Source organism: Pistacia vera, unplaced genomic scaffold (assembly GCF_008641045.1).
Source record: "Pistacia vera cultivar Batoury unplaced genomic scaffold, PisVer_v2 Contig949, whole genome shotgun sequence".
Taxonomy (NCBI): Eukaryota; Viridiplantae; Streptophyta; class Magnoliopsida; order Sapindales; family Anacardiaceae; genus Pistacia; species Pistacia vera.
Window position 1 is genome coordinate 144,727 of NW_022196833.1, and position 17,631 is coordinate 162,357.

General features: G+C 38.8%; 2 protein-coding genes across 2 annotated transcripts; both read right to left on the reverse strand.

Moving 5' to 3' along the window:
- Positions 1-2,563: 2,563 nt before the first annotated feature.
- LOC116120822 (phospholipase D delta-like) lies at positions 2,564-4,819 on the reverse strand. The gene is made up of 4 exons (XM_031406794.1): positions 3,860-4,819; positions 3,561-3,677; positions 3,204-3,309; positions 2,564-2,775 (listed from the first exon to the last, which is right to left on the reverse strand). Exons 1-4 carry the CDS (start codon positions 4,724-4,726, stop codon positions 2,564-2,566), a joined length of 1,302 nt encoding a protein of 433 aa, XP_031262654.1. The 5' UTR covers positions 4,727-4,819.
- Positions 4,820-5,404: 585 nt separating this feature from the next.
- LOC116120823 lies at positions 5,405-12,953 on the reverse strand. Its single transcript, XM_031406795.1, is given in 6 exon segments — positions 5,405-5,431; positions 9,592-9,676; positions 10,455-11,346; positions 11,543-11,717; positions 12,093-12,196; positions 12,239-12,953. Coding segments are annotated over 6 exon segments (1,998 nt in total).
- Positions 12,954-17,631: the final 4,678 nt, after the last annotated feature.

Consider the following 17,631-nt stretch of genomic DNA (forward strand, 5'->3'; position numbering starts at 1 on the left):
AGTTGTTCTATCTCTAAATCATGTTGAACTACAATTGCTAGCATGAGTCTAATTGTTTTAAATTTAACTACTGGAGAAAATATTTCAGTGAAATCAATACCTGCTCTTTGAGTGTAGCCCTTAGCCACTAACCTTGCTTTGAATCTTGGTGGGTCAGACTCATTTATCCCTTCTTTCAGTTTGTACAACCATCTGCATTCCACCAATTTCTGATTCTTTGGCTTTGGAACCAGTGTCCAGGTTTTGTTTGAGTGCAATGACTCCATCTCTTCCTCCATAGCAGCCAACCATTCTTTTCTATCCCTTGAACTCAGTGCTTCATCATAGGTATTTGGTTCTGATCGATGTATTTCTGCCCCAGCTAGGAGTGCTGTATAAATCAGGTCAGCATAGTTGTACCTTGCAGGGGGTCTGATTTCCCTTCTGACTCTGTCCCTGGCTAACTGATATTGGGCCAGGTTGTCCTGCTGATCCTCTTCAGCATTGTCAGTAGGGTAATCTGCACCCTCCTGCTCTTGATTGTGTTGTGGTTGATCTTCAACAGGGTCAGGATCATTTGTTTGGGTGTATTGATCAGGGTTAGTTTCAGGCTCCACCTCAAACTGAGTTGTCCCAGTTTGTCCTGAGGTTTCAGACTCTTCTTGTGAGCTACCTGCACTGTTAGTACCAGATTTGCAAGGAAAAACTGTTTCATTGAAAATCACATCCCTACTAACAATTACCCTGACCCCTGGGGCATCCCTTTCCCACAGCCTATAGCCCTTTGTTCCCTCTTGATATCCTAAGAAGACACACTTGAGGGATCTTGGTTCTAACTTTCCATCTCTGGTATGTGCATATGCTGCACATCCAAAGACTCTTAGGTGTTCAAGAGATGGTCTCCTTTCAGACCACTTCTCTTCAGGGCACTTAAAGTCTATTGAGCTAGAAGGGCTCCTATTTATAAGGTAAGCTGCTGTGCCTAAGGCTTCCCCCCAAAAAGTTTTTGGTAGACCAGCTGTGAATAAGAGACATCTAACCCTTTCAAGAAGGGTTCTGTTCATTCTCTCAGCAACTCCATTTTGCTGAGGGGTTCCCCTAACAGTCCTATGCCTCAAGATTCCCTCTTCTACACAATAAGAGTCAAAGTCCTGATTACAGAATTCCAGGCCATTATCAGTCCTAAAGGTTTTTACCTTCCTGTTAACTTGGTTTTCAACCAAGTTTTTCCAGCCTTTAAACTTGGTTAAGGCTTCATCTTGAGACCTAAGTAGGTACACCCATACCTTTCTGCTATAGTCATCCATAATGGAAAGGAAATAACAATTCCCTCCATGTGTTCTAACCCTTTCAGGACCCCACAGGTCTGCATGAACATAGTCTAACCCTTTTTCAGCCAAATGAGTTCCCTTTTGGAAACTCATTCTGTGCTGTTTTCCCAACACACAAACTTCACAGAAAGTTAAATCAAATATTGATTCCTTACCAAAGTACCCATGTTGGCTTAACACTGTCATACCTTTTTGACCTATGTGGCCAAGTCTCAAATGCCATTTCTCTGCAGCAGTCAGATTTATAGATGATAGGGCAGACTTTACAGTGAGTGCACAATGTTGACCACACAGAATGTACAGCCCATTTTGTTTGACCCCTTCAAGTAGTATTTCATTATTCTTGTACACAACTATGGATCCCTTTTCTGCCTTATAACTACATCCAGCTTCATCCAAAGTTCCCAAGGAGACCAGGTTTCTTTTGAGGTCAGGTATATACCTCACTCTGGTTAACATTATGATTTTGCCATTATTCAACCTAATGGTTATGTTTCCTATGCCTTGAACCTTACAAGAGTAATTATTACCCATGAAGACAGTTTCTAACTCTCCCTTCCTAAAGTTCTGGAACCATTGGATGTTGGGACTCATATGAAAAGTGCACCCTGAATCTAAGACCCATTCCTTACTGCTAGCATGGTTTGAGATAGTGAGGGCTTCTAAAAATTCAATGCCAGTGCTAGTGCTAGCTAAGTTACTCCCTGTATTTTGCTGTTTTTGTTTCTTTATCCAATCATAGCAGTTCTTCTTAAGGTGGCCAGGTTTATTACAGCGGAAACACTTCCTAGTTTCTCCCTTAGACTTGTTATTCTTCCCCTTTTTCTTAGCCCTAGGGTTTATGTGTTGTTGGAAGATTTTGGAATGTCTTAAACAAAACGACCCCGTTTTGGCTTGAATAACTTAAGTGAAACGCTCCTTTTTTTGGCTTTACAATACTTTCAGTCTCCACCTTGAAGCCAACTTTATTCCTTTAGTGCAGTAGCTATCCCGTATTTCTTCTCAGCTCTAATGGGCGTATTTACTTAAATGAAGCAGGTTCAAGCAATGCTTAAACTTGGCTGTGGTCACCACTTTTGTTCCCATGTCCGCTGGATTGTCTTCAGTGGTACCTTCAACAAATTTATCTCTCCTTTGCATCATTCTCTGACATAGTGATGCCTTACATCCACATGTTTAGTTCGTTCGGTGATACACTGGGTTCTTGCTCAAGTGGATGGCACTTTGACTATCGAGTAGACTATTGCTGTGCCTTAACAGATCAGCTTCTTTAAGATCCCTTGCAACCATGTTGCTTCCTTGAATGCATCTGAAACTGCTACATACGCAGCTTCAGTAGTGGATAATGCAACCAGAGGTTGCAACTGAGCTTTCCAACTAACACAGTTGCCTCCCAGTATGAAGTAATAGGCAGTTGTGGACTTCCTAGAGTCTCTATCACCTGCAAAGTCTGCATCTACATACCCTACCAGATCAAGTGATGCATATCTTTTACAGAACATTAAACCAATTTACAGTACCATTAATATCTCATCAACCATTTTAATGCATTCCATGTGTTCTTTCCAGGGTTTGACATGAATCTGCTTAAAAGTGATATTGCATATGCTAAATCAGGTCTTGTGGATATCATGGAAGACATTACAGAACCATGGCATTAGAATAAGGGACATTCTCCATTTTCAATCTTTCTGACTCTGTTTTTGGGGACTGTGACTTACTAAGTATGAAATAGTTTGCTAAGGGCATTGTCACTGCTTTGGATTCATTCAGTCCAAATTTTAAAACTATTTTTGTAAGTATGAGGATTAATGCAGTTTAGAGTATTGTGCACTTCTATTTCTATCATCATCATTCCTAGTATTTTCTTTGCCTTCCCTAAGTCCTTCACACAGAGATCAATACCTCCTATAAATGATGTTATCTTCCGATTATTACCGGATGCTTGCGTGTCAACAATAACACATTTCTGATGGTGTGTAAAGATGGTACTAACAGTCTGGACAACATCATCATACAAACAATTTTAACCCATCGTTAATTCTAAAAGAAGAAAACAAATGGTTTTCTAAAACTTATAGAAAACAAGCGATGACAGAACTATAAAAGATCCAACAATTATTATTTCAACTCAGTGTCAAGTGATTTTTGCGACATTTAATCAACATACATTCATACGAGCTAACTAGTCTTCTAACTATAACAGAGACAGCAATTTACTAAAATGAAAAATAGGGATATAAAACATGCCTGTTGTTTGAAAAAGCTACACTCCCTACTAGCATAACGTGGTGCTAGCACACAATTCACAGATGAATCCTTGAAAAACCTCTTCGTTTCTTTATCGTGAGTTGCCATCAATCCTACCTGCACATTTCAGCCAGTGAAATGTATAACCAATAGAACATGGAAACTACTTTTTAAAGAAGACTGTTTTCTCATTATTTAAGAACATGTAAAATTAGTTCCCAAATTTTGTTAACAAAAGTAGAAAGCCTAATATTAGCATCTTCACAAAATAAGCTGAAAATGTTGGCTTCCCTACTCACCGTTTTGACTCCGAACTCGTCACGGGATGTCTTATCCTCCCAAATCAACAACACAACTCTGACACCTTCCTGCGATTTATACTTCAGCAACTTACCGAGTGTCAAATCACCACCACTCGGCAACGGCCGAGTGGGCTCTCTAACGAGCTTAATCTTCACAAACACAGACCACCCCATAATGTAGATCAGATGACGAGCATCTAAAATGGCTTCGCAAATGTCCTCCCAGCACGTGCCTGGCTTATAAACCTGATCTCCCTCAAGCGTAACGTGAGGCAAGGACTCCTTCCTCACGTGAGCGTCCTGGTACAGCGTCACTTGATTTCCCTTTCGTAACGGAAAATACGTGTTTCGAACTCCTTCCAGCTTAGGATCACCGGCAATGCCATAGCGGTATATTGGATTTGTTTCACACGGCGTAAATTTCATCTTCAGTCGCAAGGCTTTGTGTGTCTTAATACAGCTGGATCGGACGATTCGGAACCATCCCGAGATATCCTTGCCGTTGGCCATTTTTTCCGCTGGAATTTTTGCCTTCCCAATAACCTTGGGCCCAAAGAAACTCTTGACTATAACTTGAAACTCGAGTTCAGTTGCAGGGTGAGCCAAGGGAATAAAAAACTGGTCGTTCCAGAATAGATTCTGAGAGTTCTTCTCAATGATACGAGTGCGCCCCAAAGTGGCTTGCGGCACTAACACTGTAACATAAGAGTCGCCGAAGATAGCCTTACGGGGGTCGAGGTTATTAAGCTCCTCGATTCCATCGCCCTTCCCGGTGGCCCAATTCAGAACCCTTCGAACCTCGATGATCGTAAGGACAAGATCACCGTGAAGATACGGGACGTGTTTATCCTCGGCGGTAGCCATGATGGAATGGTAACTTTCGACAAATGTATGAAACCGTAATGTCAGAGAACCAAATAGAGTAGTAATTAAGAAAAACAAACCGGAGATGGAAGTTCAAAAGAGAGAGAAAGTAAGAACGAAAGAATGATGAGATGGGAAGTGTTTTACTTATATTAGTGAAAGCACTGAGTTTGATTCTCTTTTGTAGTTCATTTCAATAAAACAAAATTAATTAAAGTGAAACCACTTGATCACCTTTGCACGACCAAATAAATAAAACATTCTTTGAATGAAATGATTTGATGTTAATTTGAATGGTCCTCATCTTCCCGCGACACTTCACGTGGAGTCGAGCGTTGCCGGCTGGTTAGTTTTTGTTTGTCGCAGCAGATTCTTCCGTACAATGTCAGAAAACTTCAGTCGAACAAAATGATAATGGAATCCAAAATATATCTGTTATAACCTAAGCCTAATAAGCAAATTCGCAACACAAACAACACACACAAGGTTAAAGATCAAAAGAATCACACACACACAAAAGTCACAATTTTTACCGTGGTTCGTCTATCCAATCTTGGATAGACTACATCCACGTTGAGCTCCGAAATATGGAAGCCCACAACACTAAGAAGATATTCAACGATTACAAGAAGGACAAGACTACAAATCTGCCAAAAACAGACTAACACCCACCAAGGCCTAATCACTCAAGAATCTCTCAATAATCTGCAAGAAACAGAGGACAAATACCAGCCTCTAGAAGGAAACGCAACGCTCTCTTAATCAACCCAGATTAACTCAGAAAGATTCTGCAACAAACCCAGCCCTAGTGTTTTTCCCCCTTTTGCAAACCCTAATACACAGAGTAATAAAAACGCGTTCTGTCAGTTTTTATCACTGTTGCTCTTCTTTATATATGTCTGCATTAGTAATTCTCAGCCCTTGGATCTGTCTTGATCTGACGGCTAAAGCTTGGTAACGGTCTTAAACAAAACGATCCCGTTTTGGCTTGAATATACTTAAGTGAAACGGCTCCGTTTTTGGCTTCACAATACTTTCAATATCCAAACACATGCAAAACTGACAGTGTTCCCTTTTTAATTTTAATCACATCAATGGTGATTTTCCATATGGCTCACTCAGATTTTGCTCCCCACGTGTTATTAAAAAAGCTTCTTTTTTTTTTTTTTCATTTATAATAACATAAACAACACTTTCATTTTAATTCTTGGTACGGTATTTGATATCAAATGTATTTTTAGAACCTATTTGTAAATAAAAATTTTAATTAGAAGCATCCAAACCTTGAATCGAAAACTATAATTATGTTAATTAATATGTATACTATCCAAATATTATTATATTTATACAAGTAAAGGAGAATTTGGTAATTTGGAACAGTGTTAAAGATCTTGAATAGAGATTTTCAACGGCCAATAACCAACTTGTCTTTTTAAACTACCGAAGATCCCAACATCCTTTTCAGCCATTCCCTGCTATATTTTGTCGGCGACTTTAGAATTAAATCTGGACCGTCTATCCTCTCTGGCTACAAGGTGCCGTACTAGATTTTTATTGCTTTTACGTTTGTTCTGCGTTTTGATACTCTTATCCATGAACGGTCCAATCACCCAAGGCGAGAAGCCATTGAGTTTGAAACTTTGAGACTGAGAGGGTCCACATTCCACGACACTAGATTATTAACCATTTGGCAACTGGGATCTTTAAATTTACGTATGTATTTAACCATTTGCCAATTCCATGATATGGTATCTTCGTTTACTGTGTTAATCTTCGTCTTCAATCTTCATCTTCAAGCGCTCTTTTAATAATCATTAAACAATGGACGTTGACTCATCTTGCTTTTCTCTCTCCAGGCTCACCGAACCAAAACTGCCCTATCAGATTAGCAAAATATGCGGACCAATAAAATATGTAAACAAGTGGGAAATGAGATGGATGTGTTACTTTCTTTAAATAATTATTATATATATATTTTTTTAATGAAGATTTCCCATGTCTTCATAAATGGTTGATTCAAGGTTATCATATCGTAAGCTGTGCCATACCGATCTAATAAAATTTTTTGTCCTGTTATACTGTGTTAACCCACCAAATTTGAAGGTCCCACTATATATCATGACGGGAGTCGGTTCGTATGTTTTATAAAAATATTTAATATTTATAAATTATGATAATTTTGATTTATTATTAATAATTATTATAAAAGCATACTTATCAAAATCGTTGGATCCAAATTTTTTTCTTTACTTAATAAATATATTTTTTACACAATACAACATCATTTGTACAAAAAGACTCTAAAAAACAGTAGACAGTGCAGTCAAATCTCAAAAAAACAACGGAGTGGGCACAAAGATGCCCAGTAAGTAATCTCCTACTCTATAATCCCCGTGCACTACTCATCAATTCTTTCCGTACTCTTGTCATTTTCTCTAATTCTAGTTCTCACTATTCTTTTCTTTCTTTCTATTCTTTCTTTTTCTCATTCTCATTCCGCTTTCTCATGGCAGAGACCGCTCTCTCTCATAGTTGTTTACATGCATTCCGCTCTCTCATGGCGGAGACTGCTCTCTCTCATAGCGGTTTATATGAGGGGAACTCTACACTCATGAGTTCCCCATCGCACAACCTATTTTCTTTTCTTTTCTATAGCACTTAATAATCATTTTATTCTCTAGTGCTAGTTCTTTCTTTCTCTTTATTCTAAGAGAATTGGTTCTTTTCTTTATCTCTATTCATAGAGTGTTTCTTTCTCATTTCTCATATTTCTTTCTCATGTGATTACTCAATTACACATATGCTTATGGATGGCTCATGCCTAAAATCTTTCTTACATGCATTCATGACATGCAAATATGCTATGTTGCATAAAGTAAGGTTCTCTACTTCTACTCATGCTTCTTTTAGGCATTTCATCAGACAATGTGTGTGCATACATAAACTTTATTCTAACTTTAATTATACTTCTTTCTTAACCATCCAAAATTGGAGTTCAACTCCTTTAAAACATCACACATCCTGCAAGGAAAACACACTTCAAATATTCCTCTCAAATTCTTCTAATTCTATCCATACTTCTACCAAAATTTATCAACACAATCCAACCTTCTCATGGTGGAAATTTCTTCATAAAACAACCTTGAATTCATTCATGAATTCATCAACTTATTTCAACATAATAAATTCAAGCATTAATCATACATAAAATCTCTACACATCACTCAATCATGCAAATCACAACTTAGGTGGATTTACTTACCTTAGACACAAGTAGAATCCACTTAAGCTCTCAACTCTTGATGACTTGATACTATCTCTTAAACCTTCAATACACAACTCAATAAGGATCCTACTCTTTCAACAATAAAATTACATCTAGAGTAAGGATTCTCACCTTTTAGTGCTTAGGATCAACTTGTAACAACTTCTAGTCAAAAGCTCTTCAAAGATCCTTGGAAAATTGAATGAAAATTTGAGAGAATTGAAGGATGAAAGAGGCGGTGGAGAAGAATCAAGTGAAAGGGTTTCCAAAGCTAAATCCTTAATATCTCATATTTTCTCCACTCTTTCCCAAAATACCCTTGCTCCTTCTTTGAAATTCCACCTAAGACCTTTCATTCTTTGCAAAAACAACCCCATTCAAACTATTCTCCATGCCATTTCCTTACATTTCACTCCCAACTTTTCCTACTAAAAAGGGGTAGAATAGTCATTGAGTCTCAAAAAGAAGAATTCTCTAAAACTCAAGGGGAACATTCAGCCGAATCTTCGCCGTGGCGAAGCTATTTTCTTCGTCCCGGCGAAAGCTTACAGCAGCTACACGAGGTTGTAGCACCTCATCGCTGCGGTGAAGATTATTCTTTGCCCTAGGGAAGACTGTAATATCAAGATTTCGCCAAGTCTTACAAATTTGCAGGGCAACCACTCAACCAAACCAAAACACCCTTTCAACCAAGGGTAAACCAATCAATATTAACAACATACAGACTCAAAAGAGGATAAATCAACAAACATTTAAGTCATTCATCAAAACTTAACGACGTACCTCAAGTGGGGTGTTACAATTCTCTCCTCCTTAAAAGAATTTCGTCCTCGAAATTCAAACAAACAACTCCGGGTAACGACTTTGCATGTCTTGCTCTATCTCCCAAGTAGCTTATTCAACTTTATGGTTTCTCCAGAGGACTTTCACTTAAGGAATACTCTTATTTCGGAGCTCTTTAATCTTCTGGTCCAAAATTTGAATTGGACACTCCTCGTACACGAGATTCTCTTCCACAATTACATCCTCTGTACTCAATATATGGGAGGGATCAGTTATATACTTCCGTAACATTGAGATATGGAAAACATCATGCACCTTGTCCATGCTTTGTGGTAGTGCCAATCTATAGGCTACTTTCCCCACTCGTTGCAACACTTCAAATGGACCAATGAATCTCGGTGCTAGCTTCCCTTTATTTCCGGTGCTAGCTTCCCTTTATTTCCAAACCGCATCACCCGCTTAAAGGGGGAAACTTTCAAGAAAACTTTATCACCCACTTCGAATTCAACTTCCTTTCTCTTCAAATCAGCATAACTTTTCTGTCTATCTTGGGCTTGTTGCATTCTGCTTCTAATCAGCTTCACATCTTCAATCAATTTCTGAGTCATCTCTGGCCCAATAGGTATATTCAACTCATCTTTCTCACCTATCTCATCCCAATGTAGTGGAGATCTACATTGTCTACCATACAAAGCCTCATAAGGAACCATCTTAATTATAGAATGATAACTATTATTGTAAGCAAACTCCACTAAGGCCAACATCTCATGCCAGGATACTCTATAATCCATACAGCTCTCAACATATCCTCAAGCACTTGATTTGTTCTCTTTGTTTATCCATCAGTTTGAGGATGGTAGGCGATGCTAAAAGCCAATCTAGTACCCAAGTTCCTCTGTAAGCTTGTCCAGAAAGCGGAGACAAATCTGGTATCTCTGTCTGAGACTATTGTCTTGGGTACCCAATGAAGTTTCACTATCTCTCTGATGTAAATCTAGGCTAGCTAATCCGAAGTAGTGCTCTCTTTCACCGGAAGGAAATGGGCTGATTTTGTCAATCTATCTACAATCACCCAAATGGCATTAAATCCTCTCTGAACTCTAGGGAGACCTACAATAAAATTCATCGAGATACTCTCCCATTTCCACTCAGGAATACTAAGTGGTTGAAGTAATCCTGATGGCCTTTGGTGATCTGCTTTCACTTGTTGACATACCAGGCATTTAGCTACAAACTCCGCAATATCATTCTTCATACCTGGCCACCAATAGCCTTTCTTTAGATCTTGATACATCTTGGTTGCTCCTGGATGAGCAGTGTAGGGTGTGACATGAGCCTCCAAAAGAATTCTCTCTCTCAACTCCTTATCCTGAGGAATACACAACCGATTCTTGAAACGGAGAACACCATATACCAGATGGAACTCTGGTCTCTCATTCTTATACACTCTTTGCAATAACTTCTGACACCACTCATCAACCACTTACTTTTCCTTAATTTCATCCAGTAAGGTAGACTGAATTTCTAACTTGACAATCCCTCCTTGAATCACCTCAATCTGTTCTTTACACAACTCATCTATTAACTCTCTCTGTCTTGTGAGTTGGGATAAATCTTGTGAGTTGGGATAAATAAGCTTTTCTACTCAACGCATTGGCTACGACATTAGCTTTCCCTGGCTGATATTTAATCTCACATTCATAATCTTTAACTAGCTCTAACCACCTTCTCTGCCTCATATTAAGCTCCTTCTGAGTAAAGAAATACTTCAAACTCTTATGGTCAGTGTAGATATTACTCTTTGCACCATAAAGATAATGCCTCCAAATTTTCAAAGCAAAGACTACCGCTGCCAACTCTAAATCATGCGTAGGGTATCTTGTCTTGTACTCTTTCAATTGACGAGAAGCATAAGCTATCACCCTACCTAACTGCATCAAGACAGCACCAAGTCCCTACAGTGAGGCATCTATAAAAATATCATACTCTACACCCTCCTGAGGCAACACTAAAACAGGAGCTGATGTCAATTTTTTCTTTAACTTGTGAAAACTCGTTTCACAAGTAGTTGACCAGATAAAAGGAATTCTCTGCTTGGTAAGAGCTGTTAATGGCTTAGCCAACTGGGCAAACCCTGCTACGAATCGTCGGAAGTAGCCTGCTAATCCCAAGAAACTTCTCACTTCCTTTACCGTTTTCGGCCTTTGCCACTCAAGGATTGCCTCTGCCTTACTAGGGTCCACTGAAATCCCTTCACTAGAAACAGTATGGCCCATAAATAATACTTGATTCAACCAGAATTCACACTTAGAAAACTTAGCATACAACTTATTTTCTCTCAATCGTTGTAGTACAAGTCTTAAATGCTCCTCATGCTCTTCTCTCGACTTAGAGTAAACCAGGATATCATCAATGAAAACCACAATGAATTGATCCAAGCAATCGTGAAATACCCGGTTCATCAAGTCCATAAAAACTACTGGGGCATTCGTCAACCCGAAAGACATCACTACAAACTCATAATATCCATACCTTGTACGAAAAGCAGTCTTAGCTATATCTTGCTCAGCCACTCTCACTTGATGGTACCCTGACCTCAAATCAATTTTTGAGAACACTACCGCTCCTTTTAATTGATCAAACAAATCGTCTATCTACTGTCACCTTATTCAGCTCTCTGTAATCTATACACATCCGTAAAGATCCATCTTTCTTCTTCACAAAAGGAATTGGAGCTCCCAAGGGAGAATGACTTGGTCAGATAAAACCTTTATTTAAAAGCTCTTGGAGTTGCTTCTTCAATTTCTGAAGCTCGGCTGGGGCCATTCGATAAGGGGCTCTCGATATTGGTGCTGTCCCAGGTGCTAGTTCAATACTGAACTCAACCTCTCTCTTTGGAAGTAAACCCGATAACTCTTCCGGAAACACATCCAGAAATTCTCGAACTATAGACACCCTCTGAATTTCTGGCTGAGGAACATCACCACTCTGCACTACATGTGCAATATATCCTGAACACCCCTTTCTCAGCATCTTTCTAGCTTTCAAGCTACTGATCAACATACTCAATTGATGGCCCTCACCGAAACTACATACTCAATTGATGGCCCTCACCGAAACTAAACTTATCTTAACTATCAAGATTAAATCTTGCTTTCTTCTTCTGACAGTCAATTTCTACTCCATACTTCCCTAGGAAATGCATACCCAAAATCACGTCGAAATCGGGCATATCAACACTATTAGATCAACTAATAGCTCTCTTCCATGAATCACGACGGACTCTCCTGGAAGCATCTCACGGGTCAAAACACTAACCCCATCAGGTAACTCTATCCTAATGGGTTGGTCTACCACGACAGACTTCAGACCTAATCTTTCTATCATCCCATGAGATATAAAAGAATGCGTGGCTCCAAAATCTATTAAAGCATAGAGAGGAACTGCATGAAAGAATAACTAACCAGTTACTGCTGATGGACTGGCCTCCACCTCACCCTGTGCCATGGTAAACACCCTGGCATTCGTGCCTCTAGAAACCTGTGCTGCTGGTGGAGGAGGAGCTTTACAATCTTTCATTAGGTGCCCTGGCTGGTGACACCTATAGCAAACATTCGAACCGAACTCTTTTAGACACTCCCCCAAATGATTCTTCCCACACTTAGGGCACGGAGTGACTCCAGTAGTTCTAGGCCATTTACTCTGCCAATCGCCCCTATTCTTCTTTGGCTGGAACCTCTTTTTGTTCCTCATGTCTCTACTTCTCCCAATCTCAACTCTTTCTTTTTGCGGAGCAGGGGGCGGTTCATTCTGTACTATCATGGATGGCCCTTCTGAACTCATCTTGTTCACATAAATCTCTACTCTCAAAGCCCGATCTAATGCTTCAATATAGGTATGAGGGGGCTCTGCTCCTATCATAACATCACGGGCTATTTCTGACCTCAACCCGAGAACAAATTTCTCTCTTCTCAACTCGGGAGTACTCACTATCCCAGGTGCAAACCTCGCAAGAGAGTTGAATTGAACTGAATACTCTTTCACTGTACTCATCCCTTGCTTCAGATTAATAAACTCTTGTATTTTCTCATGAACCCAGTCAACCATTCGATACTCGGTCTCAAACACTCTTCTAAAATCTCCCCAAGTCATGGTTGCCGTGTCATGAGTCTCTTCCATTAATTCCCACCAAATTCGGGCATCAGCCCGAAATAAGAAACAAGCATAGCTAATCCTCTCTCTATCATTCATGGGAAACAGGGCCACCGTCTGCTCAACGGACTTAAACCACTCTTCTGTTTCTAACGGATCCCTAGTACCCCTAAACTCTGGTGGCCGATGCTGACTTGCAAGCCCTTGAATCGAATCAACTCGATTCTGTACTATCTAAGGTACCAGCCCTTCTCGCTCTTGCATTACGGGCGGTACTCTATTAGGGGTCTCAGTTCTCTCCGGTACAACTCTCCCCTGACTCTCTGCTAACACCTGCTGTATAATGGTTCGAATCATTGTCGCATCAAGGGTAGGGGGAGTCTGTTTCGGCGGGTTAGAGGATTCTCCCTCATTCATCACACCCTTACCCTTCTTTCTATTACTACGTCTCATCTACAAAATAACCATTCTCACATCAACTTCAATAACCCACTAATAAGAAAAGAATTTAACTTACAGTGGCCGGATAAGACACGTCGTAATGGCTAGAATGACACATTGTCCCATCCCAAAATCATTGCTCTGATACAAAAAATGTAACAACTTCTTTCTATTTTCATATTCATAAAATATATCAATAAAAGATAAGCATATTTATCAAAATAGTTGGGCCCAAATTTTTTTTCTTTACTTAATAAATACATTCTTTACACAATACAACATCATTTGTACAAAAAGACTCTAAAAAACGGTGGACAGTGCAGCCAAATCTCCTCGCTTGCCGACGCCCATCCGACCAGGTCCTCACCTATGTCTTGTACAGCAAAGAAAACAACGGAGTGAGCACAAAGATGCCCAGTAAGTAATCTCCTACTCTATAATCCCCGTGCATTACTCATCAATTCTTTCCGTACTCTTGTCATTTTCTCTAATTCTAGTTCTCACTATTCTTTTCTTTCTTTCTATTCTTTCTTTTTCTCATTCTCATTCCGCTTTCTCATAGCAGAGACCGCTCTCTCTCATAGCAGTTTACATGCATTCCGCTCTCTCTTATAGCGGTTTACATGCATTCCGCTCTCTCATGGCGGAGACCGCTCTCTCTTTTAGCGGTTTACATGAGGGTAACTCTACACTCACGAGTTCCCCATCGCACAACCTATTTTCTTTTCTTTTCTGTAGCACTTAATAATCATTTTATTCTCTAGTGCTAGCTCTTTCTTTCTCTTTATTCTAAGAGAATTGGTTCTTTTCTTTATCTCTATTCATAGAGTGTTTCTTTCTCATTTCTCATATTTCTTTCTCATGTGATTACTCAATTACACATATGCTTATGGATGGCTCATACCTAAAATCTTTCTTACATGCATTCATGACATGCAAATATGCTATGTTGCATAAAGTAAGGTTCTCTACTTCTACTCATGCTTCTTTTAGGCATTTCATCAAACAATGTGTGTGCATACATAAACTTTATTCTAACTTTAATTATACTTCTTTCTTAACCATCCAAAATTGGAGTTCAACTCCTTTAAAACATCACACATCCTGCAAGGAAAACACACTTCAAATATTCCTCTCAAATTCTTCTAATTCTATCCATACTTCTACCAAAATTTATCAACACAATCCAACCTTCTCATGGTGGAAATTTCTTCATAAAACAACCTTGAATTCATTCATGAATTCATCAACTTATTTCAACATAATAAATTCAAGCATTAATCATATATAAAATCTCTACACATCACTCAATCATGCAAATCACAACTTAGGTGGATTTACTTACCTTAGACACAAGTAGAATCCACTTAAGCTCTCTACTCTTGATGACTTGATACTATCTCTTAAACCTTCAATACACAACTCAATAAGGATCCTACTCTTTCAACAATAAAATTACATCTAGAGTAAGGATTCTCACCTTTTAGTGCTTAGGATCAACTTGTAACAATTTCTAGTCAAAAGCTCTTCAAAGATCCTTGGAAAATTGAATGAAAATTTGAGAGAATTGAAGGATGAAAGAGGCGGTGGAGAAGAATCAAGTGAAAGGGTTTCCAAAGCTAAACCCTTAATATCTCATATTTTCTCCACTCTTTCCCAAAATACCCTTGCTCCTTCTTTGAAATTCCACTTAAGACCTTTCATTCTTTTCAAAAACAACCCCATTCAAACTATTCTCCATGCCATTTCCTTACATTTCACTCCCCACTTTTCCTACTAAAAAGGGGTAGAATGGTCATTGAGTCTCAATAGGAAGAATTCTCTAAAACTCAAGGGGAACATTCAGCCGAGTCTTCGCCCCGGTGAAAGCTCACAGTAGCTACACGGGGTTGTAGCACCTCATCGCGGCGGTGAAGATTATTCTTTGCCCCGGCGAAGACTATAATATCAAGATTTCGCCAAGTCTTACAAATTTGCAGGGCAACCACTCAACCAAACCAAAACACCCTTTCAACCAAGGGTAAACCAAGCAATATTAACAACATACAGACTTAAAAGAGGATAAATCAACAAACATTCAAGCCATTCATCAAAACTTAATGACGTACCTCAAGTGGGGTGTTACACAAATAGGTTCCAAATAGGTTCTAAACTGGGTACCCCCTCCAGGTTCAAAACAGGGTACCCTTTTTACAGGTTCTGGTTCCGACACACACAAGAATCGGAACCAGAACCGGACAGTATCGGTTCTAAAAAATTGGAACCAGAACTTACTCACACAGTACCGGTTTCGGGTAGATTCCGATTCTAGTTTCGGTTCTATCCCCCGGTTCCGGTTCTACCCGCATGCTCACCCCTTGTATATTTATGTATGTATGAACAATGGACGTTGACTCATCTTGCTTTTCTCTCTCCAAGCTCACCAATCAAAAACCGCCTTATAAAGTAAGCCAAATATATGAACCAAATCAACCTATAAAATATGTGAACAAGTGGGCCATTGCAGATTTCCCATGTCGTCATAAATGGTTGATTAGCATGCAAGTACAATCACAAACGTGTTTCATTTAATACCTGAGAGTATATTACAAACATCAACCATAACTTCTGATTATTTTTTTCCTGGGGCTCATTGAATTCAACATCAAACCTTCCAAAATGCTGCTGCTATTCTCTCTTTCTCTTTTGCTGGTGTGTGGTAATGTAGCCATGGCAGCATCGAGTTCAAGCAGTAGCACCTCCACGGAGAGGCAGATTAGTCAGACACCAACATGGGCTGTTGCTATTGTTTGTGCTGTTATCATCATCATTTCTATTTTCTTGGAAAAAACTCTTCACAAACTTGGAACTGTAAGTTCATTTACTTTTCTTATGCTTTTAGAAATTCTTTACTGCCAAGAGCTTCGTCATGTTTGTTCTATAACTACCTTGACCCTTTTAATTATCTTGTTAACTTGTCATTCCGGTTCTTTATATTGTTATGTTTGGTTCTCTCTTTTTTTTCCCCTTTTTTGAGGCACAATAAACATTAAATTTCTGGTTTACATGTTATGTGTTTGAACTTTGAAGTTCTTTGATTTTCATTCCTCATATTGCTACTTAGTGCTGAGTTTTTACTCGCTTTAGTCATGATTTAAGATTGGATTTTTCAACGGTTATACTAGTAAATATGTAAGATTCTCAATGTAGTTCAAATAGTGTTTGTTAATCTTAGAATGTTGCTGTATTTGGCCCTTTGATTGACTGTGGGTAATTTACTGGAATACAAATTCAGGTTCTTACAGAGAAGCACAATGCGGCTTTGTTTGAAGCCCTTGAGAAGGTCAAATCTGGTAAGAAGATAAATTTTCTTCTATACTTCTGGTAGTTTTTTGGGTGGACACAAAAATTGGGTGCTTAATTGACATTTAATATGTAATTTTTGCAGAGTTGATGGTTCTGGGATTCATTTCGCTCATACTCACTTTTGGGCAGAAGTACATTATCAAGATATGTATCCCTTTCAAGGTTGCAGCCATTATGCTGCCTTGCGTATCAGATAGTGTGAATGATGGAGAGTCAGGTAGCGAATCAGAACATCGTAGACGACTCTTGTGGTTTGACCATAGATACTTATCTTCTTCAAGTACAACTACTCCTGCATGCAAGTCGGTGAGTGCATATAAAGCTCAAATTATGGTTCCTTTTTACATTTTCCTAAATTGATAGTAGGTACATGGTATAGTGGAGATTTATGTTGTGACTGGCATGTATTGTATTTTCTTTCTTGCAATGTATGAGAAATAAAATTTTGTGGTTTGAAATATCATGTTGACAACCTTCAATGCAGTGTTTTGCTGCCAACATGACCAATGGTGAATTTTCTTTTCCTGTTTTTGGAGTTGGGTGGGTGCCTGGGGGTGACCTTGGTGCTACAAGCCAAAGAAAACTTAATATTAAACTTATTACGCATAGATATCTTTCATTCCTCAGCAATATTTCGATATGTTTTCATTGCCGATGCATATGAAATCTAACCTGTGTATTTCTAGATTATAATTAAATCACAAGACTTACGACATCCCATATGCATATTCTTTTTGTTAAATATCTCATGTAGTAGTATCGAATTTAACATATATATTCAAAGTTAGAACTATAAATTTGGTTTTGAGTGATGAATGAAATCCTGGATAATGCAATATGAAGCAAGCTTCATCTCCTGGTATTCAATTTGAAGCTTTTATGGAAAATTTATAATTTCTCATGCAAGGTATATGCTACA

Bases quoted from the DNA above. Each gene is read 5' to 3' on its own strand.
- LOC116120822 (XM_031406794.1), bottom strand. From the start codon at position 4,726: ATGGCTACCGCCGAGGATAAACACGTCCCGTATCTTCACGGTGATCTT. The intron at 3,678-3,859 runs GTGAGTAGGGAA...TGAAATGTGCAG, and splicing joins ACGAGTTCGGAGTCAAAACG to GTAGGATTGATGGCAACTCA. The intron at 3,310-3,560 runs GCATGTTTTATA...GATGTTGTCCAG, and splicing joins GTAGCTTTTTCAAACAACAG to ACTGTTAGTACCATCTTTAC.